General features: G+C 42.0%; 2 protein-coding genes across 2 annotated transcripts; both read right to left on the minus strand.

Moving 5' to 3' along the window:
- Positions 1–1,961: 1,961 nt before the first annotated feature.
- On the minus strand, positions 1,962–5,237 carry LOC136714906 (serine/threonine-protein kinase N2-like). The gene is made up of 9 exons (XM_066692534.1): positions 4,959–5,237; positions 4,579–4,670; positions 4,189–4,365; positions 3,764–3,826; positions 3,413–3,489; positions 3,173–3,315; positions 2,627–2,734; positions 2,255–2,335; positions 1,962–2,159 (listed from the first exon to the last, which is right to left on the minus strand). The coding sequence occupies exons 1-9, from the start codon at positions 5,229–5,231 to the stop codon at positions 1,962–1,964; spliced, it is 1,212 nt and encodes a 403-aa protein (XP_066548631.1). The 5' UTR covers positions 5,232–5,237.
- A 15,927-nt stretch (positions 5,238–21,164) lies between these two features.
- On the minus strand, positions 21,165–25,774 carry LOC136714872 (uncharacterized). Its single transcript, XM_066692496.1, has 4 exons — positions 25,560–25,774; positions 23,730–23,920; positions 22,823–22,861; positions 21,165–22,356 (listed from the first exon to the last, which is right to left on the minus strand). Exons 1-4 carry the CDS (start codon positions 25,560–25,562, stop codon positions 21,780–21,782), a joined length of 810 nt encoding a protein of 269 aa, XP_066548593.1. The 5' UTR covers positions 25,563–25,774; the 3' UTR covers positions 21,165–21,779.
- Between the last annotated feature and the right edge of the window lie 333 nt (positions 25,775–26,107).

A 26,107-nucleotide genomic window follows, 5' to 3' on the forward strand; every position in this document is an offset into this window, starting at 1 on the left:
AAGGTGTGGTAGTAGGAGGACACTGTGTGTGAGAGTTTGTGTGTTGTTTGGAAGACAAAAGGATAGACCTTACTGCGTATGACCCTTGCTTGTTGGGACTTTCTTTCTGGCGTGATATATATTGTTTGGAGGAGGAACTTATTTTGGTGTACTGAACTTTGGACTGGCTATTGGAATATGAGACTTGTGCTTTATAAGGCAGAAATTATAGACATTGACCCAGGTAACCCAGAAACCGCTTTGAACAGACAGTTTCTGAAGAATCCCCTAAGTTATTTTCAGAAATCAGACTCAAGATGTTTCAATTAAACAGAGTCTTTATTTACGAGCGCTCGGAAGGAAGATCGACTGGTGACACGCAGGTATTTGTCTCAACTTCCTTAAAGAGTTCAGAGAGCATACAGTTTTATACACACACAGTCCTGTGTCTCTAACCAATGGTAGGGGACTACACCCGTATATTTTGGGTGCCAGCCCACCGAATAAGAGAATGATATCAAGGCAAATAATCTATGGCACAAACAAACATATATCTAGTACATCTTGTCTTCACAGCTTTGCAGAGCCCCCCCTTAAACGGGAAGGAAGCTGACTCATTTCAATATGTTTACAACAGAGGCAGAGAGAGAGAGAAGGGGGTTAAGGGTGGTCTTAGTTCTATTTTAGTTGTTTCTCATTTAATCTTTGAGATGCTTCTAGAGGCTTCTACAGTATCCTTCCTGCTCAAGAGTGTGTAAGAAGCACCTGAGGGAGCCTCTTTGTCACAATATATATATATATATATATATATATATATATATAAATAAATATATACACACAGACACACAACTATTTTGTATTATTTATTATAATGTGTTTTTAATTGATACATTAATTTGAGACTATAACCCCAATAATTAAGTTTTATAGAATTAGTCAGAACAGCTGTCAGCAAAGGCTGCAGGCTACTTAAAGCAGGTTTCACATTAAAGTTGTATAGCAGTTGCTACAGTGGTTGGAGAACAGCATTGTGAACTTGGTGATCTGGGTTTGATTCCTGATCAGTACTTGTTAATTTCCTGGAGTTAAATGTTATCAGAGTAGAACGAACAAATACAAGGCTTTTGAAAATACAGTGCTACATATGGAGGGTCAGTCCTTCTGACAAATATAATTTATTAATTTGTTTATTTTTTCACTTACACGTTAAATTCAGTGCATATGTGGATTCCTTATTATTATTATTATTATTATTATTATTATTATTATTATTATTAATAATAATAATATTGATTTCTTACATTGCTTGGTTAAATTCGAATAATGATCCAGTCTAACTGGATATTAATGAGTGAATTTGCCTTGCTGTCTGATTTGCTACTAGTTCATGTTACCTGAACCATGTTATTGAAACAAAATTCTAATTAGGAGAATTTAAAATCTGTATTAATCACCTTGTAATTATTCGTTTTACTCTGATACCGTTTAACTCAAGGAAATTAATTTAAAAAAAAAATACAAATCAGGAATCAAACCCAGATCACCAAATTCACAGTGCTGTTCTCTAGCCACTGTACCAACTGCTCTACAACTTTAACATGAAACCTGCTTTAAGTAGTCTGCAGCCTCGCTGCCGGCTGTTCTGACTAATTCCATAAAACTTAATTATTGGGGTTATAGTCTCAAATTAATGTATCAATTAAAAACATTAATTGATGTTAAGACAACGAATTGTAACAGGATTAATTGTTGGGGATGAATTGAGGCGCACATGTGGTCAGCGCCAGCTGGCGTGGGCACTGGTCAGAACTCCAAACTTGAGACACTTGTGTGGGCTGTAGTGCAGAGGAAGCTGGCAGAGAAGCCCCCCACGCGGGTGAGACCTCCAGGGCAGACTGGTGAGCAGCTGGGGTGAGCAGCATCCGGGTTGCGGGTTAACTGCCGCCGTTTCATATTAAAAAAAAAACGTAATTTGCAAGCAGTCAATCTGCTGTGAAGCCAAAGTCCTGGAACTTCTCATCCTCCTGCTCGGTGAGGACCCGGTGCTGGTGAGATGGAGTCAGGACTGGGGCTTTTGAGGTGAAGTGCTTGTTGAAATTGCTGACATCCTCCCGGCCTTGGATGTTAGGAATGAAAGGAGGCTTCACCTTCTTTTCCAGAAGCCCTGGCCAATCCATACTCTGCAATGAGAGACGAATAAAAAGACGGTCAGGGTAAGGCGGTGCCACCTTCATGTGAAAGAGCGGCTGTAGAGCGGATGTGTGCGCCAACGTACTCTGAAGAAGGGATGCTTCTTCACCTCCTCGGCATCTCTCTTCCCTGCCCCAAGGCGCTTTCCGGGACTTTTATTCAGAAGCTGCAGATGATTCAGAACAAGAAGGAGAGCACGTTATTTTCCATCAATGTACTTAAAATTGAAACATGATGTTAAAAATAAGTTCCTGTAGTTGGAAGTACAGATGAGCATATGTTGGAATTGCGTTGTTATTGTGAATCTCACTCCACTGCTACAATCACTGTGTCTTTTTGCAATTCCACAACATTTCAATAACAGTGACATCCATTCATTACGGTTATAAGCAGGATACAGAGGGACAAGCTGGAGGCAAAAATTTGTCACAAGAAAGAATAACCCTGGCATACAGACCTTTTTCATGATGGAGGTGGCTGTTGAGGAGAGGAACCGAGGATATTTCACTTTAGCCTTAGCAATTCTGTGAAACACCTCTCTTCTGAAGACACCTTGGAAAGGACGCTACAGGCACAATGAGAGAGAGGACAGCACATTAAAGGCTTACTTCAGGCCAAACCTTTGATTATTCACATTCAGAGCATGGGAATGCAAGAGCCACACAGACACAAATATTGTCTACTGCACAACACAATGGTCAGTGCACACCTTAGACATGACTTATTAAAGCAGATAAATGATCGAACACACAGTTCATCGCTGCAATAACTGAAATCCCACCAAGAAGCTAACCTGACTCAATTTTCAAATACTCTAATTACGTAATCGAAGCTTGAATTATAACCCAACTGGCTCTCATGGTATAGATTTAACTTTGCCTAGGTGGCATTAGTATTTTAGAGGATATGTATAGTATTCTGAAATTCCTAGGTGAGTCAAGTTGGATATTTGTAATTTTCTAAATCAACTGGTAAAAAATGAAGTTCTATTTAGAATACCCACCTCACCAACCAGCATCTGAAAAATGAGCACACCCAATGCCCACCAATCCACTGCCCGGGTGTAAGGCCTCTCTGCCACGACTTCTGGAGCAATGTACTCTGCAGTGCCGCAAGTTGAATGAGTTCGAGCTCCGAAACCCATGCCTAGCAAGAAAAAGTTGGGAAAAAACACTTAGTAGTACAAAAGGAAATTATACAAAAAGTCAAACTAGGAAAACAATACAATTGATTTATAACGTACCTTCCTTGCACAGACCAAAGTCTGTGATTTTCAGATAGCCCTCTGAGTCCAGCACCAAATTTTCAGGCTTTAAATCCCTGCAATAAAAACACAGTATAACCACTTGGATTGCAGAATATAGAGAGAACTTGTCAGAAACACAATTCTCAAACGTTTTGCAATCACGTACATGTCCACACTGATTTTAGGACATTCTATTGTGAGCGTCGCAATAAATCATAACATAACAATCAAAACATAAGAGGAATTAAATTATATCGGTGAATAGTTTAGGCTGTGCTTGATCTCTGTGAGACTGTAGATTTTCTCATCTTCATATATGGTAAGAATTGCTGATGTCTGATAACTTACCTGTACACTATTTTGCGCTCATGCAGGAACTGTAAGCCGAGCACCACGCAAGCCGCATAAAATCTGTTCAAGAAAAGAGACCAACGACAAAAGCACAGTTCAAATATTTGTCCTCACTGGTTTTTAAGCTGATTGCACTCAAACGTAAATGAGCCAAACCAGCCAATTTCCTGTCCATGCAGGAACTCCAGCAATCCATGTCATCGGATCTGAAAGACACTACAAACAGACACCAAAAACGACATCTGCATTCCTTTTGTGATCATGATCATATTAGCCTATTTAGTTGTACTTTGCTTTGTTATGTGGAGGTGAGGCCAATGGTTAGGAATAATAATTTGCACAGTGCTGAAATGCCCCTCAGGTGACATCATCACTGTTCGCAGAGCGAGCTTTTCTACCGAGATGGACAATTCTGCACTTACACGGCCCGGGGCTCCGAAAACCTGGCTGTCTGAATGTGCACAAAGAGTTCTCCTCCCGCCGCATACTCCATCACAAAGCAGACATGCTGTGGCGTCTGAAAGCAAGACAGGAGGTTCACCAGAAAGGGGTGCCGCACACTGCTGACAGTCTCCAAAATCCTCTTTTCACACCTGAGCCTGAGGTGAGACAAAAGACAGACAGCATGTGAGTATATATTTAGAAAGAGCTCAGGTGCAGAAGCAACAAAATGGCAGCTTTCCTGCAGAGTAAGAAAGTACAAAGTCAATGAAGACTTTGCTAATGCAGTGCATTAGTGTGTAGCATTAAAACATGACTAGGTTTATTGATATTTGTTCTGCTTACAAAATAAAATAAAAATGAAGCCTCACCTGTCAACCTTATCACGGGCCACAATGTCTACTTTTTTTAGCGCTTTGATGGCCACCATTTCTCTGCTCTTCTTGTGTTCAGCCAGCAGCACCTATCAAAGCAACACAGAATCAAGATGGTCAAACTCCACTCCCAACCCCAGGATCTACATTCACAACACAAGCATTTAGTAACACATCCTCACTAATGCTGTACTTTAATAAGTCACACACAAAGGTTTTGTTAAAGGTTAAAAATGAATTTCTTAATTGTCCACAAATATATGTTTTAGGAAAACTGGTGTCCAGCAGATATCTCTTCTCCACATGTTCTATTGAACTACTGATTGTTGGAACTGCCCCACATAATAACCATGATGACTTTGATTACTGGGATTTACCTTTCCAAACGCCCCTCTGCCCAGAACAGCAAGACATTCAAAGTCCTCGAGACCAGAATGCACTTGCATTTGCCCCCTGCTGCTCTTCTCCTCGATGCCGTGGCTGGAAGAGGGAGCGAGGCTGTGTGCCTCAGGCAGCCCCACTCCAGCACCTTCCTCTGCCTGGTGACTGGTGCCGCGCTCTTTCCAGCAAGACGTGCACCACCGCCAGCAAATGAGCCCCAGCACTGTAGGCAATGTGTAGGACAGCCTCAAGAATGACTTGAACCCCATCTTCTCTGGACCCTAGCAGTTAGCAAAAGCAAGAGGAGATTAGATACATCAAACAGACATCCTGCTCCAATGGGCTCCATCAAACTGTCAAACACACTTCAGTTCTCCATCTCTGTTTCCTCCTCAAAAGATTTAAGCACAGTGTCTGGAACCCTCTTCCTACAGCTCACCCTGTGGGCAGCCAGCATTTGTGCAAAGCCAATCAATAGCATTTTAAAGCATAGCATTTAATGCCACCAAACCTAATATACATGTCACTACATACTGCATGGCAATGGCAAGTTGGCATCCTGATCAAACACTCAACATATTACCACCTGTTCGGCTCTCTAAGGCTAGGTAAGGAAACGATCAATGATTCAACAGAAAAGGTGTCATTCTGCTCAATGCACAGCCCGACTTTGTATTCAATTCATCATGACACGTGACAGAGCATCACTTAAATTGTATATAAAATGACTTACACAGTTTCAAATAAAGCTCCCGTGAACAGTTTAAAGGGACTGACCTTTCAGAACCTCATGGCTCAGGGCAATGGGGATAGTTTGCATTTTGACATTTATGATTCCAATCATGGAAAGTAACTGGTTTTATTCTGATGTAGATCAAATCAGAAACTAAGTTCTGCCAGTGTTTCTGCAGTCTTTAGAACTTATATAGCCAAGCAAAGGATGCAGAAGTCTGAGCAATTTGATGCTACAGTTACATCCTTTGTAAAACAGGTGTCAAAAAGTGTAGAGACACATGGGGCATTGATTGGATGATAAACATTTAACAATTAGACATTTGTATTTAATAAAAGAGTAACACAATGCACAAGACTGACATTTCTAAAGTTACAACCCATCAACGCACAGTACAGCGCGTTTCATATGTTCAGAGGACGCGTCCGTGTAGCGCAGATTTCCGCTGCTCTGCGCGGATCTGCGCGGCTCCACCAATGGGAGCGCTGGGATTCTGCAGACCTGCACCGAACTGCGGACATCTGCGCCAAACGGACCTTCGGTAATGATAACGGAGGGGTCCGTGTATATTTGCTGATCAAGTTGCCCACCATGTCATACAGCAGCACACACAGCTGCTGCATTTACAATAGTAACCTCTAAAATGAGCCAATGAGTTGCAGTGTCAGCGGCGACACTTTCACATCCACACATCTTACTCCTGTGACATCCCACAGCACCCAAACCCACCGGGGCACAGCGGCCAGCTTTGGGTTTCAGATGTGCACCAACGACCGACAACAACATACAAGCACACGTTTTCAGTTCCTGATACAGGACGCAAAAGTCGTGTTGGTCTCCGTTAGAAAACTCCCCTGTGCAGTTAGTTATCATCCCGATAGGAGTTGTCATACTCACGCTTCGCAGTAGTCTTGTCAATAGTAGAGGGGCCGATGCAGAAACAACGCACACCCGTCCGTCTGTCTGTCTGTCTGTCTGTCTGTCTCCGGCTCACTCCTCCACACGAACCAATAAAAACAGACACAACACAACTGTCGTTATGCTGTAGTCAAGCGATGTCAAACTCTAAAAACACTGACAACACCGCTTTCGCTATGACGTTTCCACAAACTCAAGGGATGTCCGCTCTCTTGTGGGTTTGCTCTGGAACTGAATACGATGGCATAAGTAGAGCGATCTAGAACTCTTGAACCATTGTGACGTCACAACTGCGTGATGACACAATGCACCGTATCCCACGGTGATAGTACGGAATGAAGTAGCAGTATGAATCATAAAGTGCACTGGCATTATAACCTATAAAGATCCGATTGCTTTTGTTTTTCATCAACTGTAAGCCTTTCCAAGATGAATACAAAATCAAAAACATTCCAGTGCAGTTCACATAATATCCGCCTGATGGTGCAGAAGTGTAAGTCTTACAGGTTTAAAATGAAATTCATACTTCTTCTCCATCTAGTGGGAATGATGTGTATTGCCATGGTAAGTCTATTTCTATCCAGTGGTAAAAACATGACGTTTAAAATACATTGATACATTACCGAAATGAAGAATGGAAACCTGTAGTGCACTCAGATTGTGAGCTCAAACTCACTCTGAAGGCAATAAAAATACAGTGAAATCCTACTAGATTTTAAGGTGATGTTTGCACTTGTATCAGTGTTCCCAAGTCATGAAATAACCAGTCCATACATACTGCTGTGGAAACGAGCAATATTTATTTTTGCTTGGTCAAAAATATACCTTTACTTTAAACTTAATTTACTAGACTATCAGAAATCTATCAATCAATACATTTGTATTTGTTTAGCGTCCTTCGCAGGGAGCCACAGAGCGCTTTTGACATGTCAAATCCCAAATCATTCAAAGTTAATATGAGTGAAGTGGATTTGTTATTATTATTATATCAGGTTTTGCTTTCTGATTCACGTTGGCATTTCAGACTTTCATTGACATGTAAATCTTCTTTATAGTGGACACCAGACAAACAATACTCAAGTTGCATTGTAACCGACTGTAACTATAGTATGGATAGCAAATATTTCATTATTTATTTTTATAACCACTAGCGCAAATGATTCAGGACCTAAATGCCTTTATTTTTCCCAATCTGACTTTCCATGAGGCATGTGTATGTGTAAGAAATACCCTACCTGTCTGCCACACTCCATTCACCTTGTTATATCTCGAATCTGCATATTCTGCACTGATGTCCATGACCAGACGTCGAAGTCCATCATCGGAGCTGTCTCTGTTATGTTTCCTTTACAAACTGTCCATCGCGTATCATTTTCCTCCGGATGGGTCTCACACTTGCAGACAACACACATGATATTTCAGGAATGGTGAAGTCCTGTTCTAAGAGATATTCAACCTGTTCCTTGGATATATTGAATGATGGCTGACCTTCATTGTCATTTTTTCCCAGTCTGATTTTCCATTAGGCATGTGTATGTGTACACAGACATACAGGTCTTTTTCAACCCAGTGGATACTGTTAAAAGCATACTGTCCAAGTATGGAAATATTACTATTTGTAAAATGTATTTTTATAGTTTGTGGTAAATTTCCAAACTATGTTCCATGCAGTCTTTTAGCTGAGATGTTAAACCTTATGCCTGGATTTAATAGATCCCAAGGCACATGTAAAAAAAGAGTAGCGGTATCAAGCCAGTCTCCTGGCTAAATTCCAATACCAATAGCCACTTCCCTGGATCCAATTGTACTGATGACCTAATAGTATAAAAGAGTGTCAAGATATAATAATGACAATAAAATAATTATTATAACACATCTTAAATCCAGGATACACAGGCACAGTAGGAACTGTACAAAAAAGCTAATATTTGTACTGTGTTAATATTGCATTGTATGGCCTATAGTTGGAGGATAAAAATTCAAGGTGGCATTGATTACTACAGTAGAAAAATAGTGTCCCTGAAAGCCAGCAACAACAACAGAGCTTCAACCGTTTTTGAAAGTTGTGTTTTTGCTGTACATCAGTTTGTCTTACCATCATGAGTCCAGTGACAAAGGCCTTGAACATATAGAAGTTTGACTACAGGTAAGGCGAGCAAGGGAATGTGTTTATGCCCTTCCAAAGTCTTGGGATATTTGAATGCCCAAGTCCACGTCTTCCCTGAAGCCCTCGTATGAACGCCTGCATGGCACCCTTCAGAGATTGAATCATGTATTTGCAAGCGGAAACTGTGAACCAGCATGCAAATATTCTACGGCTGGAGAAGGGTTGGAGCCCAATGGTGACACTCTTGTTGCTCGTGGTTTTTATTTGTTCTGACAGATAAGCAGCGCTCCTTGAATACGCATGAGTTTCTAGGTTTGAATCAGTAGTACCAAAGACAGATGCACTCAATGCATCCAATCACAATGAGCAGCGCTCACCATATATATGTAAACAGTTTGGCCCGTGGGCCAGTGACTGCAACAACACCATTGTTGACCCCAGTGAGCCGTGGCCCGGAAAACAATCCCTGTCTGTTTCGAGAGCGCATTAGCAACCTTAATGGCCAGAGATGCAGCTGGGGCAGTGGGCACCACCAGCCACCCAGAACAAGCGTGGACTCCCACGACTCACGTCTGAGGACCATGGTGTCCTGCTAGGTCCTAGACCGAGACCGCCATCTGCAGCTCGTAGTGTGACCACCAGAGTGAGGCCTGATTCGATCAGACCACCTAGACCTGATGTGAATTAGCAGGTATATGCATGTATATGCATGCATGTATATAGCTATGCATGTATAGCTCATAGAGCCCAAACAACGCTAGTTAGTGCAGATAAGATGAAAGAGATGTGCTTAAAGTGAATGAGATGATAAGGAGCTGGACATGGGCTGCTGAGACGCTGTCAGGAGTGGGGTCCACTCACAGTCGTCTGTGGACGGATGTTGACGTATCGAGTCATGGAAGAGGTGTCTCTCGTGCTGTGGACTGGCACGTCGATTCACACTCAGTAGGGGTTTAAAAAGATATCTGACTGGGGTGTTGACTTCTCTAATTAGTTGAAACTACACAAATTGCATAATGTCATTTCACAACAGTCCAGTGACCCATTTTGCACAGCAGCACCCTTCCTATTGATTTATCAGACTGTCATAGCGTGTGTTTGACATTGGTTTATAGATTGTACTCTTGACAGTCTGCGTTGCCCCTACTTAAATCCCACTGAATGGCTCTTGTGTAATGCAGTGCCACTTGGGGGTCCCAGGTGGGGGTCAATGCAATGAGAACACTATACCATTCTAAAGAGACACAATAAACATTGGACACATTTGCTAATAGTCTCAGAGCTTGTGCCCAGCTTTTCCACAAATTCCAGCTTATCTGATTTTATATGGTTTACTATTGATTTGTGGTGACATAACACAATAAACAGATAGGTCTGCTAACATGTCTTGCTGTAGTAAGCACTGCTCATCATTGTTTAAAGCAGTAATTAGCATTGTACTTCAGTGCCCACTGCTTAGTCAAATCATAGAGTTCAGCTGACTATCATGCATTTATTCATAGTTGCTTTCCATTTAATCCAAGAAATCTGATGAAAATGAAAAAGAGTAATAATAATGTCATCACTATGTATGTTTCACTGTCATCATTTGGCTTTATGTGCAAGTCCAGTGTTGAAGGGTTTGTAAAATCAGTACGAGAGCAGCACGGCTGAATAAGGCCACTCACACTCACAATCGTGCACATGCAAATACAGAGACACACACAGCGGCACAGTAATGATCACTCCAGAGTGAGTCAGGAATGCTTTCATTTTGAACCAGGAATAAACTCGCTGTTCACACGGGCACAAGCTACAGGCCAGACGCATTTCCCCAGCACAGCCCCCGCTGATTGAGGACAGTGATTGGCTTACATGGATTCATTCCCTTGTGAGTGTGCAGTGTGGAAGTTGACGGATGGATTTCCAAACAGCACCCCTTGCTGGTCTGAACAAAGTATATAAATGGCTGATAATCCTTGTTACACTGAGTAACACTATCACATTGATTTGAATTGCATTGTGTTGAGTCACTAAGCAAATGTGTCACTTGGTTTTGCTTTAGTGGCTCTTTAATGGCCCTTTCACAGCCTCATTTTATCAAGTGCCTTGAGATGGTGCTACCCATGTACATCCACAGCACATTGCAGCACTGCAATCTCTCCATCGTTCGGCACTGAAGACAGTTTGCTCAACTCCTCCACTGCAGAGCCCAGGGCACCCAGCTGTGCAGACAAGTGAAGAAAGAATAGAGGGGTGAATACACTGATACAGAGAAGGGGTTCATATACTTACACACAGGGATAAGGGCTTTAACACTGATACACACAGAGTACAGCAACTACACTGAGCCACAGTGCTGGTTACAGAGAGAGAAAGCAGTGCTCCACTTCTCACAGCAGGCCTGCAAGAGGCAGCAAGAGGAGCAGGGCACTCTGAGGAGAGTGTGAGGGTAAGAACAGGGGGCCACACTGAACAATATCAGTGTGCAGACAGACTCAGGACACGTGTAGCCAAGGAAACCTCAGCAGAGCTCTTTGTGTACAGGTCCAGCACCCACAGCCCCAGAGCTGCCCAGGGAGTGGGGTCAGACACACCGTACATCTGCTGTTTTGAAGCTCTTACCATGGTCCTGTCCCCTGGCTCTGCTCCGCCATACCTCCACAAATACACTGTGCCGTTACACACTGCTACCACCAGGAGGGGCTGTACACCAGACTCACCCTGGGACTAAAGTCACTCACTGGCAGAAGGATCAACAATCCTTGCAATAAGCAGACAGCTTGTCAAGTTGTAACTGCAGATTCCTAGGCAGCTTTAGAAGGAGCAATATTTGACTTAAGATAAGACAGTTGTTCCTAAACCTGCAACGATTAGTCTGTCCACAAATTGCCAGTCATCATCACACTGTGTCCTAGTCCTGTCTTACAGGGGCTCATGTGTGCAGTCTCACCTTTTCACAGCCTCTGTCCCAGCATGCATTGCATCATCCTATGCACCAGCATCAGTGTGACCTCTGAGGGGAGGGCAGCAGCGGTCATGAACAGCCTAGAGCTGAGAGAAACACAGACACAGTCATTTTTAAGACTATATTTTAGTTGTGCAGGGAGGGTTGGGAGCTATAGTAAGATTCAGGTTAAACTCAGGATATTAACAATAACTGTACATTTGTGTGATCACAAATCTTCCAAAAGTTGGTCTGTGTTATTATGGCAAATCCCAAAACTGGCTAAACATGTATTAGGAGGACATCCAAAACCTCACACAAATGTAATGGAAAGGTCAGGCTCTCTGCTACTTGTGTGCCAAGTATTAGGGAGGTTTCATTTTGTCTTCTCATCTTGATGGAGAATTTGGTTATAATGAAATCATTTGGAGATAATTCAAACTGTAACTTGCAAGTAGTTTACAATAGATGTGCCCTGAGATGATAGAATCACTGCTTCAACTGAGAAAGTAACGTATCATAGAGTTACAGGTAATTAAAAATGTATTACATATATGATATAATAGCTGGAGTGAGAACTGATCTTATTTTATAACCCCCAGCTCACAACAATACCTATGACATTACATATTTTGCTAATTCAAGAAAACATGACTTAATATGTGGGAGATTTAATGGAGGGGAGAGAGTGAAGCAGCTCCATGGCCTCAGCTCTGGCTCCAGGCTCTGGAGCGCTCTGAAGAGCCTGAGTCCAGCTCCAGCTCCGCTCCGGCTCCAGAGCACAACTTACAAAATCTGTCCAGCTCCGATCCAGCTCCAGGTCCTGGAGATGGCTCCGGGCTCCAGAGCTGGTGCACGGCCAACGTTACAAGGCAGCAATCAGGTTGTTTCCCAGAAATGTTGCAAATGCATTGCTCATCCATATTACCCAATGTAGGAGTCACTGGAGATGGAGGTCACCCTCCTCTTTAACTCCAGACTCATCCATGGCCTGTGGATAATACACATCCTCCTCAAAACCACATGCCCTGATACACTGATACACTACAAAGACATACAAATACAAAGACAATGCAATAATACAATACAAGTGTAAGATCTGAGGTTCCAGGGTTCAAGTCCCTGTTTGGGTACCAAATTATATGCAAGTACAGCCCAGCTGTTTAAATGTGTAAAACATGTAAAATAATGTGATATACTGTAATAATTGTAAGTCCAACACAACATATACCACAATATCATAGTTAATCATTAGCAATATAATGTACATTCATAAATTCAATGGTATTTGCCTTAAAGGCACACAACCAGATTTTAAATGCATATGTGAACATGTGATCAGCCAATATTGCAGTGAATTACACTGAATGCTGCACACACACTGTACACTGAATGCTGCACACACACTACGCACTGTACACTGAATACTGCATACAAACTGTACATTGAATACTGCACACACTGCGCACTATACACTGAATACTGCACACACACTGTACACTGAATACTGCACACACACTGCGCACTGTACACTGAATACTGCACACACACTGCGCACTGTACACTGAATACTGCACACACACTGCGCACTGTACACTGAATACTGCACACACACTGCGCACTGTACACTGAATACTTACGCTACACATCATACACCACACGCTACACAAACAGTGCACACCACACCGAATACTGCACACTGTACATTATACAGTGCACACTGAACACACACAGTAGGGCATTTCTCTCATTGTATTATAATATAATTCAGTACATTAATAAATGTCCCTCTCGCTCTCTCTCTCTGCAGGCTGGTCCCGGGGCGGCTCTGTTCCAGGCAGTGGTGTCACTGCTGTGCTCAGTGCAGGAGCAGGGAGACCGCACCCCCCCAGGCATACTCAAGGCTGCTCTCTACCTTCTGGCACTCAGCCAGGACCGGAGTCCCCAATGACTAAATCCATTATTTTGACAATAACGTTTTTTGGTGTAATTGTCATTTGTTTTTATTTCATACATTTGTGTGTAGTGTTCGTCAAGGTGTTTTCACACTGCTAGCTACATTTTTCTTGTATGATTATTTCACAATACAGCAACATATGAATGATGAATCATGCTGTAAACATGTATGACGGAGATGAACCTAAATCTATTTCTTGCATCTTGAATAGTGTAGGGAAAAAATGAAAAGGAAATTTAAAAGTGGGGACATTTCCCGCTTCTTCCTTCCCCTAAAACAGTGTAGGGGGCACAAGGAGGGAGAGTTGGAGAAAGAAGGAGAGCAGAGCGAGAGACAGGAGAGAGATGGTGAACTGAGCTACAGAAATAAAGACAAGAGACATGGAGATGGAATGAGCAGCGTCAGAGAAGAAAGAGATTCTGAGACAGGCAACGATCAAGACAGAGATGGATAAAGAAAGTGAGAGCGATAAAGAGAGAGACAGGAACCCACAGGTGGAAAGTGAAGGGAGACAGAGACAGATTGACATGCCTGCCCCAAGTGCAGCTGAACCACATGCTATGTTTGTTGTTTGTGGTCTAGATAACAATTAGGCTGAGATATCTGCCTTAGTTGACTGAATTATTTACAGCAAAGTGTTGCTTTACTAGTAATTAGACCTTCCTTGACTTACGTCATCAAAAAAGGCTATCTTATGTTTGAAGAAAACAGGCTCCTGTATGTAAATATTTTCATGTCTACAAAATCTCTGTGATTTAATGAGATTAAAGAGTATGCTACTCTTCCATGCATTCTACATACCGGTCTATTTCAAATGAACTTTATTATACTGTGCTTTCTTGTCTCCCCAAAAAATGTAAATAGGGAAATGAGCAACATCCAGGCAGTCATTGTTTTAATCTTACTTAATCACCGTCATTGTCATACTTGTGTGTCCTTTAGTGCACATCGTCCGTTCTCCAGCAGATATTGTAGCTGCACGAGGCATCGATCCAGTCTAACTATATGTGGCAAATCTATTTTCAAGTATATATAGTGATTAACATTGAGGCTGGCTGATCTGTTTTTGGTTCATCTCCCATCAGAAGACACTAACGTCAATTTGATTTGGATTGTGTGGGGATTCTTCCACGCCTCCATGCCACCCTACAACTATCTCCTGCCACCCGCTTGCCACCCCAGGTGAAAATGTCTAGATCCGCCCCTGGTTGTAAGTTACTCAATGTCAAATAAAAAAATAAAAAAAAGGAATATATATATATATATATATATATATATATATATATATATATATATATATATATATATATATATATATACACATATTGTCTCTGGATTAATTTTAATATTTGTATTGTATGGAACAAACTTTTTTTTATTAATTTGTCATAAGAACTACATTATTTGTGTCATAGGATTAAACACCTACAGCTATATTTCATAGCAAGCCTTGAAATTAGGTATGAAGCCCAATTCTGAAAATCATAGATCTCCTCATTAAAATACAATCCACCTCATTTAATGGGGCAATATTTCCATATGAACTCATTTACGACGTTTTAAACTGACCCTGGGGTTGAAAAGTATAATATTGATTGACACATCCTTCCCCCCGGTCCAATGAGTGCATTATCACAAAGTGGAATCAGTTGTTTATTTCTCTCTGAGGTTGAATCAGTGTGATTCATCAAATTGAAAGACACTCATCTGATACAGATTCATGACACAGCGTCACATCAATCTAAGACAGTCTGACAGCTGCTCTGGGTCTCTCGATTGTGTTGCTCACCCACCTGACTGACTGGAGCCCGTTCCCGCCTGGTGTGGAAACTGGGACACTGGACACTGGGGGGTGTCACCAGTAGTGTTCTCTGTGTGTCAGTGTTAGTGTGCCTCCCTGCTCAGGCTGCAGCGCCACCACTCTGCACAGCTACTGCCCTCTCCAGCCTGTCCACCACACTGGTGTCTGTGGCCTGGCTCCGTGTGTCCTCTTCACTGTGTCTGTGGCCTGGCTCCGTGTGTCCTCTTCACTGTGTCTGTGGCCTGGCTCCGTGTGTCCTCTTCACTGTGTCTGTGGCCTGGCTCCGTGTGTCCTCTTCACTGTGTCTGTGGCCTGGCTCCGTGTGTACCCTTCACTGTGTCTGTGGCCTGGCTCTAGGTGTCCTCTTCACTGTGTCTGTGGCCTGGCTCTGTGTGTCCTCTTCACTGTGTCTGTGGCCTGGCTCTGTGTGTCCTCTTCACTGTGTGTCCTCTTCACTGTGTCTGTGGCCTGGCTCCATGTGTCCTCTTCACAGTGTGTCCTTTTCACTGTGTCTGTGGCCTGGCTGAGTGTGTCCTCTTCACAGTGTCTGTGTCCTCTTCACTGTGTCTGTGGCCTGGCTCCGTGTGTCCTCTTCACAGTGTGTCCTTTTCACTGTGTCTGTGGCCTTGCTCCGTGTGTCTTCTTCACAGTGTGTCCTCTTCACTGTGTCTGTGGTCTGGCTCCATGTGTCCTCTTCACTCTTTAGTTGAAAACACAACGAAATGCATGTCATTAGTCCACAGCAGCTAGCAGTGGACAAATGCAGAGCTATATTAGCAATGTATTGAAAGCAAGGAATGAGTGAACCTTGAATAAGATTTGAGCAGACGTTTGCAGTCCCCCTGGAAGCCAAATCCCCGCTCTCCCTCCCCGTCCGTCTTGAAGAAGGAGCCTCGGCCTGTGTGGAGCGACGAGGACAACAATAAATTTGGATGTGTATATGTATTGTGTAAATAAAGGTATACATTGGTGTGTGTTAAGTCTTACTAGAAGTGTACTTAAGAAGGATGAGGTGATGCCAAGGGTCGGGCCAGAAGGTAGTTTGATGTGTTTGCTGCACTGCACAACAATGACCAACTGGGAAAGCCCCACCGAAGATCTATCATATATATGTGTTGGTTTGTCTGTGTGTGTGTGTGTGTGTGTGTCTGTCTATCTCTCTATCTGTCTGTGTCTGTGTATCCGTGGGTGTATGTGTCTCTGTTTGTGTTGGTAGTTTTAATTGCAATTGAATTGTAAGCACTGGCGGATCCAAGGGTTGGTAAGGGGTAACAGCTTCCACCCCAGTAAGAAAGACTTGCCACCCCAATCTCCCCATGCTAAAATATGTATTTTTTTACATTTTAATCCTGTCCGACATTCGCTATAGAATAGTTACTGTGTAGTTTTTCTGCGAGACGTCTCTGACAAGAACGTGAACTTTAGTTTAGTGAACTCTCTACAAAATAGTTAAGGTGTTGGATGGGGACGGTGTGTGGTGGGGACTGTGGTAGTGCCAGTTCCCGTTGAGGCGGAGTGTGAAGAACCCAGAGAAGGTCTGCCACCTCCACAATATCATATAGATAGGAGAAGCTAGGGGGCTGGTCTACTATGATGGGATGCCAAAACTCTGCAGGCGGTGTCAGGGTCAAGACCTCGGTGTTGCCCAGTGCACAGCGGTGGTCTGTGGCAAGTGTAAGGGAAGTCATCTGACACATGCCTGCAGAGAAAAGATACTCTGAAACCTCTGGGGCTGTGAGGGCCATGTTTATAAGAACTGCCCCCAGTCGTACGCGGATAGAGTCGGGTCTACCTTCTCACGGACCAGCAATGCAATAGTCAAGCTGTTTTGTTTGCCATTATTGTTGAACTGAATTTTAAGAATTTTAATCATGAGCATTAAAATTTGTATTGTTTTAATTTGTAATGTAAAAAACTAAACCAAATAAACAGTATTTTCACTATTTTATCAGTATTTTATGATTCTATCAGTTGTTTATTGTTTTGTCTAGTGTGGAAGTGTTGTTTTATAGTCCGTGTCTTGGCCTGTTTTAGACTTTCCTCACAACTGCTGCATTCAACTCCACTCCTCCCCCACCTGGATTATTCACCAAGACCATTGCAATGCTCTCAATTTTTTCCAATCAATCTCCTCCACATTCATTGCTGTTTACACTGGACTTCTGCTAGGTGAGCTCACTCCATTCTTTTGACATTGGCTTGTTTTTCATGATCATTCTCGTCAACACATTGTTTATTCTTTTGTTACTTTGCAGAACAGTTCATTTTGCCTTTACTTTGTTACTTTTCTTCAGCCTGTTTTCAATTGTGCATCCATTTCAATCTCATTTACCCCATTCCAAGTGTCCTAATTCTTTTCTATAGGGTGTGTTACGCTCCTCAGTGAAGGGGAACATAACCGCCCATGCACACACACACTGGGGTAGGAAGAACAAATGTAAAGGCAAGTGCACTACCAAATGTACCCGGAAACAAAACAAGTCTCCCAAAAGAGGGATTTTATTTCCTTTTTAACAAGCAAAGAACTACTTGTTAACCAAGTTAATGAAAGTTAATAACAAACAGGTTTAAATATATAGAACATGGAACAGGGTTACACAATATAACAATAGTCAGGTTTTACAAATAACAATAGACAGATAAGGTAAATAAAGGGGTGGTGGTTAACTGACAAAGGGTAGGAGAAGGACCGTGCGAATGGTCTGTGAAATCAACAAAGTAACAAAAAGGCCCTGACTTCCCTACACCTCTATCTCTACCTATAACAATACTAAGCCCTGAATCTAACCTACCTGCTACAGAAAGATGGTGACATCCATTCGTTCCTAACCTAGTGTATATAACAAAAAGCTATGTGATGCAGAGTTTACCCATGGGTTTCTTACCTAGCCCTTCTCCATACTGACAGGAGCCGGAGCCGGGCAACACAAAACTAAAACACCGCCATACCGCTCTCTCTCCACACACTAAACAGCACAGGTATATATAGGTGATGGGTCCTGCTGTGATTGGCCGGCAACAATAGATGGGGGAACCAATGAGGACAGGTAAAGCACCCCCTCTTCAGCAACAAATGCCCACAACCAAAAGAGAGCTCTTCATCAGCAAATTGCACCTAAAAGAGAACTACAGACAAAATCAAAGACAAACGGCAACACACAGATTCACAAGAGACCAGGAACGTAACAGTGTGTTTGTTGGGTTGTTTGTATGTGGATGGTCTGAATGCTTCAGCCCAACACTTTATTTCTTCCTTCTTTTTCTGCTGTTGTATTCCATGTGCTTTTCTACCTTTACCAAGTTATTTTCCATATCCATTCATATCCCTTCTATATCCTTATATACTATAATTGTACTCTGCAGTCTTTCTCTTGTCCTATATTCTATACTTCACTTGGAGTATACTATACAGCTGTCTGAGTTGTGGGAAAGCAGCCCCAACTGTGAAAAGCTCCTGCATGGATTTATTCAAGCAAGTTTTGCAGGGGTAGACCACCAGATTAAGGCAGCCATTTCCATTTTTGGTCTTTTTGTCTCTAACAGCTCTGCAATTGTTGCTCATTCTTCTTGGCAAAATTGCTCAAGCTCTCTCAAGTTGGATGGGCACTGTTGGTTAAGAGCAACTTTCAAGTCTTGCTACATATTCTCAACTGGATTGACGTCTTGGCTTTGACTGGGCCGTTCTAAGACACTCAGCTTCTTCTTTTTAAACCACTCCAGTGTAGCCTAGGTTGTGTGTTTTCCACAATTGTATGGCTGAAAAGTGAACCTTCACCCAAATCCAAGGTCTCTTGCAGACTGAAGCAGGTTTTCCTCAAGGATTTTTCTATATTTGGGTCCATCCATCATGCCCTCAATCCTGACAAGTTTCAGTCCCTGCCGATAAAAAGCTCAAGGAGATGAGTAGTGTTGTCTTCGTGCCACACATAGCGTTTTGCATTTAGGTCAAAAAATTCAATTTTGGTCTCATTTGACCAGAGAACTCTTTGCCACATCTTTGCTGTGTCTTCCACATGCCATATGGCAAATTTGATGTGACTGATCTTCAGCAATGGCTTTCTCCGTGCCACTCTTCCATATAGCCCAGCATTGTTGAGCACCAGGGTAATATTTGTCAGTTTACCCCATTCTGTCAGTGAAACTCTGCAGCTCCACAGACTTAACATGGGCCTCTTGCTGGCATCTCTGATGACTGACCTCTGTACCCAGTCAATTAGTTTCAGCAGACAGTCTGCTCTTGACAGGCTTGTGGATGTGCCATATTCTTTCATTGTAATGGATTTAACTCTGCTCCAGGGGGATGTTCTAAGTTTGGGATATGTTTGTATAGCCCAACCCTGACTGCTGCTATCACAAAACTTTCTCTCTGGCTAGTTTTGAAAGGTCCTTGGTCTTCATGTTATGGTGGTTGCTTGTATATGCTCACTGACATAAGCTGGGGCCTTCTAGAAACTGGTGTATTCAATCTGAGATCATGTGACACTAATTGCATACAGTTGGAATCTATTCAAATAATGATATGACTTCTGGAGGTAATTGGCTGCTCCACAGCTTATTTAAGTGTGTCATAGCAAAGGGTGTGAATACTTATGCAAGGAAGACATTTCATTTTTTTATCTGTAGTTAATTAAAAAATATAATTCCAACATCAACATTATGTAATACTTTGTTTTGATCACTGACAGAAAATCCCATTGAAATATATTTTAGTTCCAGATTGTAACACTACAAAATGTCCAAAAGTGCTTGAATTCTTATCCAATCCATTGTACCTTTTGTTTTGTGTTGTGGGACAGCACCTATCCAGTCATGGATCTGGGTGAGATACTAATATTTATATATGAGTAATATTTAAATTATATCTTATACTCATCCAACAAAACTAAACTCACTGTTTTTGAATATATATTTGACTGCATCAAATTGGACTTGCCAAAAATAAAAATGTGGAATTAATATTTTATTTTATATTTTAGACTGTGATGGCAAACTGCCTTACACCTCCCTACAGAGGTGCGAGAACAGAGCAATTACTAAGAAGAGCAGGATTTAAAGAATGATAACGATATGGCCTTGAACTTTGGATAATGGAAGCAGATTAGGGGCTTTCTTGGTTGCTTTGTGTTTGTGCTTATGATTAGTGATGTGTTTAGAGAGGGACCTGTGCTATATGTGTAATTAGGCTCAACGAGGAGTAAGGGTTTGTTGTATGTTTTTTGACTGTCTGTTTATTTTGAACACCGGGAATAATAAATTGCCACAAATTCACCAAAATACATGCTGTTTTGCTGAGCCCCACCTTTCAGAGACTTTACATTTATATGTAAATAAGTGACTGGTTAATATGTGCCTACCGTCCACTTGCTAATCAAGCCAACCATAAACCAAAGTTGGACCAACAAAGTTTCATGTCTGCAAAATGTTTGCACTTAAATTTGTTAATTATATGTTTTTTCAATATTAATAGCACAGGCTATGCAACCAGTGGCGTAGGTTTCATTTCAGAAATGAAGGGGAAATGCATTTTCATTCCGTTGAGGGATGGGGTGGGGGGGTGAGGGATGTCATAGAGTGGAGGCGTTAATTCAGTCGTGAATAATGACAATGAATTAATGTATTTTTGAAGTTAGGTGTAAGGATATGCACCACCCTAAATGTGCAAATGATTGCCACTCTCTCAATATTTAGGGGGGGATCTCACACATCACACACACAGAAGTCCACAACACACATTCACAGAGTATTGCAGAATGACTTTATTATTATTATTATTATTATTATTATTATTATTATTATTATTATTATTATTATTATTATTATTGCTAATTTTACGATTATTTTTGCAGTGTGAGGCATGGTAATGGCCAAGACAGTGATGCAAAACTAACACACCTTCCATGTCAACATCTTTGTCACCTTCTTTATCATCATTGCCTGACTTTCAGTCGTCATCCCCCCGAGTGACATCCCACTCTAGCTGGCTTTACCTCACTCAGTCTAAATCACACTTTTGCTGAAATTGCCCAAACAGTTCAAACACACATTTTTAATATCTGGTAGAAATGTGATCCTTAGATATGCCCCAAAGTGACCCTTCTGTGTACATTTCATAGTCATACACAATGTATTTGGCAACATCCTGGAGTTTTAGCAAATATCAGCAAATGAATGTCATAAACGGAAATACAAAGCTACTCAAAAACACTCCATGTAATAAAGAGACATTGAAAGACTCCTGTTTAGGCAGAGGGAATACAGAAGGGTCACAATTTGTAACATACATTAAAAATTGTGGTTTCTTCTATATGGGGAAATGGGGATATGTGAAACTTCTACCTCTTTGCCCCCTTTCCTGCCTCCACCCCCCACCCTGCATCAATACACACACACTTCTTGAATCGCCCCTGCCCCACACTGATGACACACGTCCGTCTGACAGCGGAAGAGCTCCACCTTGTGCTCGAAGTGCTGGAAGGCCTTGCGTCGTTTCTTGGCAATTTTCTCATTGTCTTTCTTCCTGAAGATCTTCAGGGAATTCCCACTATACAGCTTGTTGAACACAAAGGCTTTGGGTCCGGTCCACTGCTGGAACACGTCCAAGTCAGACAGGAGGCTCTGATTGGAGTTTTCAAGACAGTCCTTGTCACAGAATGGACTGAGGGTCAAGAAGACAAGACACTGGCTCTTGTCCGCTTGAGCCATCATGAGCTTCTCCAGTACTCGGCTGTGGAGCAGCTGATGCTCAGGGGACTCCAAAGTCTTCTTGAAGTACTTTGATCTCTCGGGCACAGCCGCCACCAGCTCCTTGCTCTCATACAGGGACTTCTTCTTCAGCACCTGGGTCATTGCAGAGAGTGCGGTCATCAGGGGAGTCTGATTCTGGAGCTCCTCAGATCCCTTGCACACGCCCACCGAAACCACCACAGCAATGGCGAACAGCTGATCTTTGGGCCTGGCATCATGGAAACAGAGATGAGAATTGGGGTGTGAACGTCAGCCATGTCTGTGAGTGTCTGAAGCGCACCTTGACATTCATAAACTGAGTTAGGGTCTGGCTCTCTCGTCGCCTCTCTCTATTTGCATCTCTCTCTCTCTCTCTATCTCTCTCTCTCTCTCTCTCTCTCTCTGTCTGCCACACCCTCCTTCTCTCTCTCCCTCCTTTCTTTTTGTCTCTCCTTATTTGTTCCCATTTGTCTCTCCCTTCCTCTCTCTCTCATGCTTTCTCTCAAACCCTGTGTCTTTCACTCTAGTAATCTCTGAGCTTCTGTTTTTCTCTCCTTTCCCTTTTCTATTTTTTGTTTTCCTTCTCACTCCATTTCACTCCCTCGTTCGTTCAAGACAAAATCAAATTAGCTGTGCTACTGCAATTTCCCCTTTGCTTTCGAGAAAATAAACATAATCAAACATAAAATACTCACTTTGCAATGTTCTTGCTCTTGGCAGTTTTTGGCAGCTTGCTGTGATACATGGGAGCGGGAGACAGAACATAAAACCATTTCAAGTTACATCAATACATCCCCATCAATTTGACCCGCCGACATTTGGTCCCCATGACAATTCACTACTGCAACAATTCGTTCCCGCAGCAATTCTTCCCCACAACAATTTACCAGATTAGCCTACTATACACAAAACAATCCAAGTCTGAGGATTATAATCAGTAGACCCGTTCGCAACATGGAATAAACATAAGTCATATGAGCACACCTCAGCACACAGAGTGCAGAAAAAATCACGACAAAAATAAGGAATCTCTTGCTTCCATAATACACAACGGTCGCGTTTGTGTAGCACAGATTTCCGCAGCACAGTTCTGCACAGAAATTCAGAGATGTTCGTTCTTCGAGTGCTGCTCCGTGACATCACAAAGCCCCACCCACAGAAATCTTTGCAGGGTTTTAGGAAGACATTTTTCAATGAGGTGCAAGTGATGTCAGACAGAGCGCAGCCACGAGTTGATGAAGCTTGGATTTGATACAAAGGAGTAATCAAGACTTTGCAAGGATGTCTGGGAAAGGATAGGAATATATAATGATGGCAAGGGCAGGTGTAACTGGGTGTGTAGAAAGATGGCTGAAATGGGATGATTAAGGTGAAGGTGAACAACAATCCATGGGGAGATGGGATCAGGGATGGTGACCTATTCTTTTAGCTTTCTATTTTGCCCTCTCTCCCCCACTCCCTCCATTTCTCCCTCTGCTTCTCTTCTCCTCTCTCCCCCTCCCTTCCTCTTACGTTCCTCACATTGCCACTCCTGTCACACACTGTCTCTTTCTATCCCTCCCTCGCTTTTAGTTTCTCTCTCCCTCTCCATCCCCCACTCACCTTCTCAACTGAGCAACAATTTTAGAAAGGGCAGTGGGGTCCACTCCATCCCCCGCCCCTGCTTCAGTAACCTCTCCTCCATCTGCCTTGTCCTGATCCTCCTCTTTCTCAGCCACATCCTCTGGCGCCTGATCATCCTGCGCAAAGCTCCGCCCCCCCAGGCACAGCAAAACAACACACAAAGCAAATCTCTGGAGGTGAGAGAATGGACAATTATAGAAAAAATAATACAATTACACCAATATGCAACCAAAAAATTAATGTAATATATGGTAAAAATATTTGCTTTTTATATATATTACAGAAGAAAAAGTATGTTTTAAGTGAAAGTAATTCCTGACAAATGCAAATAAACCTCTCTGAAATGTGTTAATATTTACCTTAGAACAATGGTTCTCTTTCATAGACCCGGGGACCCCCCTTTGTATGAGAGAGAACCCCTGACAACTCTGTGCTGAATGGGGTCATATATACATTGAAATTCATGCCAGTAATTCATCTCAGAATAATCAATTCTGGAATCTATTCTGTTTTTTTAATCATATGGATTGGACTCCAGCACTATATTGATCTTGAAATCGATATGAATATTTTTAGTAATTGATAAAAAGCAGACACAATGAGAGTGCAAAAAGCTTTAATTAATTAATACAAACCATTACATACATTAAAATTCCCAAAATACTTGGGTATTGCATTACAGGATTTAGCCGATTTGTTGCGTCATAATGAAATACTAATCACACGTTAAACTGTACAAGCTTAATTCAGTCACTACCATTGCGCTCAATGTAAAACATTCAAGACAATAAATATTGGTACAGGATTCTTGCCTTCTAAGCGAAGTGATTCGTTTATATTTACACCAATCAGCCATAACATTATGACCACCTGCCTAATATTGTGTAGGTCCCCCTTTTGCTGCCAAAAGAGCCCTGACCCATCGAGGCATGGACTCCACTAGACCTCTGAAGGTGTGCTGTGGTATCTGGCACCAAGACGTTAGCAGCAGATCCTGTAAGCTGCGAGGTGGGGCCTCCATGGATCGGACTTGTTTGTCCAGCACATCTCACAGATGCTCGATTGGATTTGGGAAACACCCCAAAAGAGCTGCAGTTTTGGAGATGCTCTGACCCAGTCGTGTAGCCAACACAATTTGGACCTCGTCAAAGTTGCTCAGATCCTTACGATTGCCCATTTTTCCTGCTACTAACACATCAACTTTGAGGACAAAATGTTCACTTGCTGCCTAATATATCCCACCAACTGACAGGTGCCATGATAACGAGATTATCAGTGTTATTCACTTCACCTGTCAGTGGTCATAATGTTATGGCTGATCGGTGTATGTATTTTATTAAGTGTTGATAAAATGAAACATTCACACATTCATACACTTTAACATTATTTTTACAGATTTCAATTTTAATTAGTGTATCTGATATGCAAGAAAACGGTATAGCTGTAGCTTTGAGTTTCTAATAGAATTCATCTGCTTATTATTATGTACTGTATATGTGTGTAATAAACTGAGCTTTATTTAAGTTTACATAATTGTTTAATTGGTTTGTAGCCAACCACATAATCCAACAATAATTAAATCTTGATAAAGTCTTGCATGTAGCCCCAGAATAGTTTTAATAGTTATTTTGATATTACACATGTATGTGTGTATATTTGTATTTTCTTAATATTAATGATACAATATTATCATTACTAATACTATTACAATACTACCAATACTAATGATGATAACAATAATAATATCAAGACTACTAATAGTGTTATAACCAGATGGCTTGTTGATTCAGTGGCTCTGTCAATACTCACCATTGCTGTGTTGTCTTCGGGTCTGTATCTGGCCGTACGGCTGTATCTGGTGTCAGTATTCTGTAGAGTGGGAACCAACACAGGGTTATTATAGTGGAGTCAGAGGGAAGAAAAGACTTGTCCTGCCTCTCTCTCTGTTTGACAGCCCCTCCCTCCTTCCATCTGTCTCTCTCTGTGGGTCTCACTCACGGGCGAGGGTATTAATATTGCCTCCTGTGCATGTTCCTGTCCTTAGTTATTCCCACTCCACTCCAAATCTCACTCTCTCCCTTTTATGGTCTCTCTCACTCCCTCTCTCTGTCTCACTCTCTTTTATTATTAATATTATTATATTTCTTATCCAGGGCAACAATATATCACATTATTTACATACATTAATAAAGTAGCTTAATATGCAGAAAGATCCCATTTGACCAGACAATACTTGATCTCTTTGGACCCTTGCATTAAATAAGTAAAATTGCTTTGCATGTGCCAGACAGAGAGATGGAGCTGAATAGATAGAAAGGAGTGCGATAGAGAGAAAAACAAATAGAGCTCCAGAGAGA

Source organism: Amia ocellicauda, chromosome 19, assembly GCF_036373705.1.
Source record: "Amia ocellicauda isolate fAmiCal2 chromosome 19, fAmiCal2.hap1, whole genome shotgun sequence".
Classification (NCBI taxonomy): domain Eukaryota; kingdom Metazoa; phylum Chordata; class Actinopteri; order Amiiformes; family Amiidae; genus Amia; species Amia ocellicauda.

What these genes read in the sequence shown, in the direction of transcription:
- LOC136714872 (XM_066692496.1), bottom strand. An exon ending in ATTGTTGCTCAGTTGAGAAG is followed by an intron (nt 22,862 to 23,729) that starts GTGAGTGGGGGA and finishes CATGTATCACAG; the next exon opens with CAAGCTGCCAAAAACTGCCA. An exon ending in AAGAGCAAGAACATTGCAAA is followed by an intron (nt 22,357 to 22,822) that starts GTGAGTATTTTA and finishes CCATGATGCCAG; the next exon opens with GCCCAAAGATCAGCTGTTCG.
- LOC136714906 (XM_066692534.1), bottom strand. Translation starts at nt 5,231, where the DNA reads ATGGGGTTCAAGTCATTCTTGAGGCTGTCCTACACATTGCCTACAGTG. An exon ending in GCCCGTGATAAGGTTGACAG is followed by an intron (nt 4,366 to 4,578) that starts GTGAGGCTTCAT and finishes GTCTCACCTCAG; the next exon opens with GCTCAGGTGTGAAAAGAGGA. An exon ending in TTCAGATGCTGGTTGGTGAG is followed by an intron (nt 2,735 to 3,172) that starts GTGGGTATTCTA and finishes TTGTGCCTGTAG; the next exon opens with CGTCCTTTCCAAGGTGTCTT.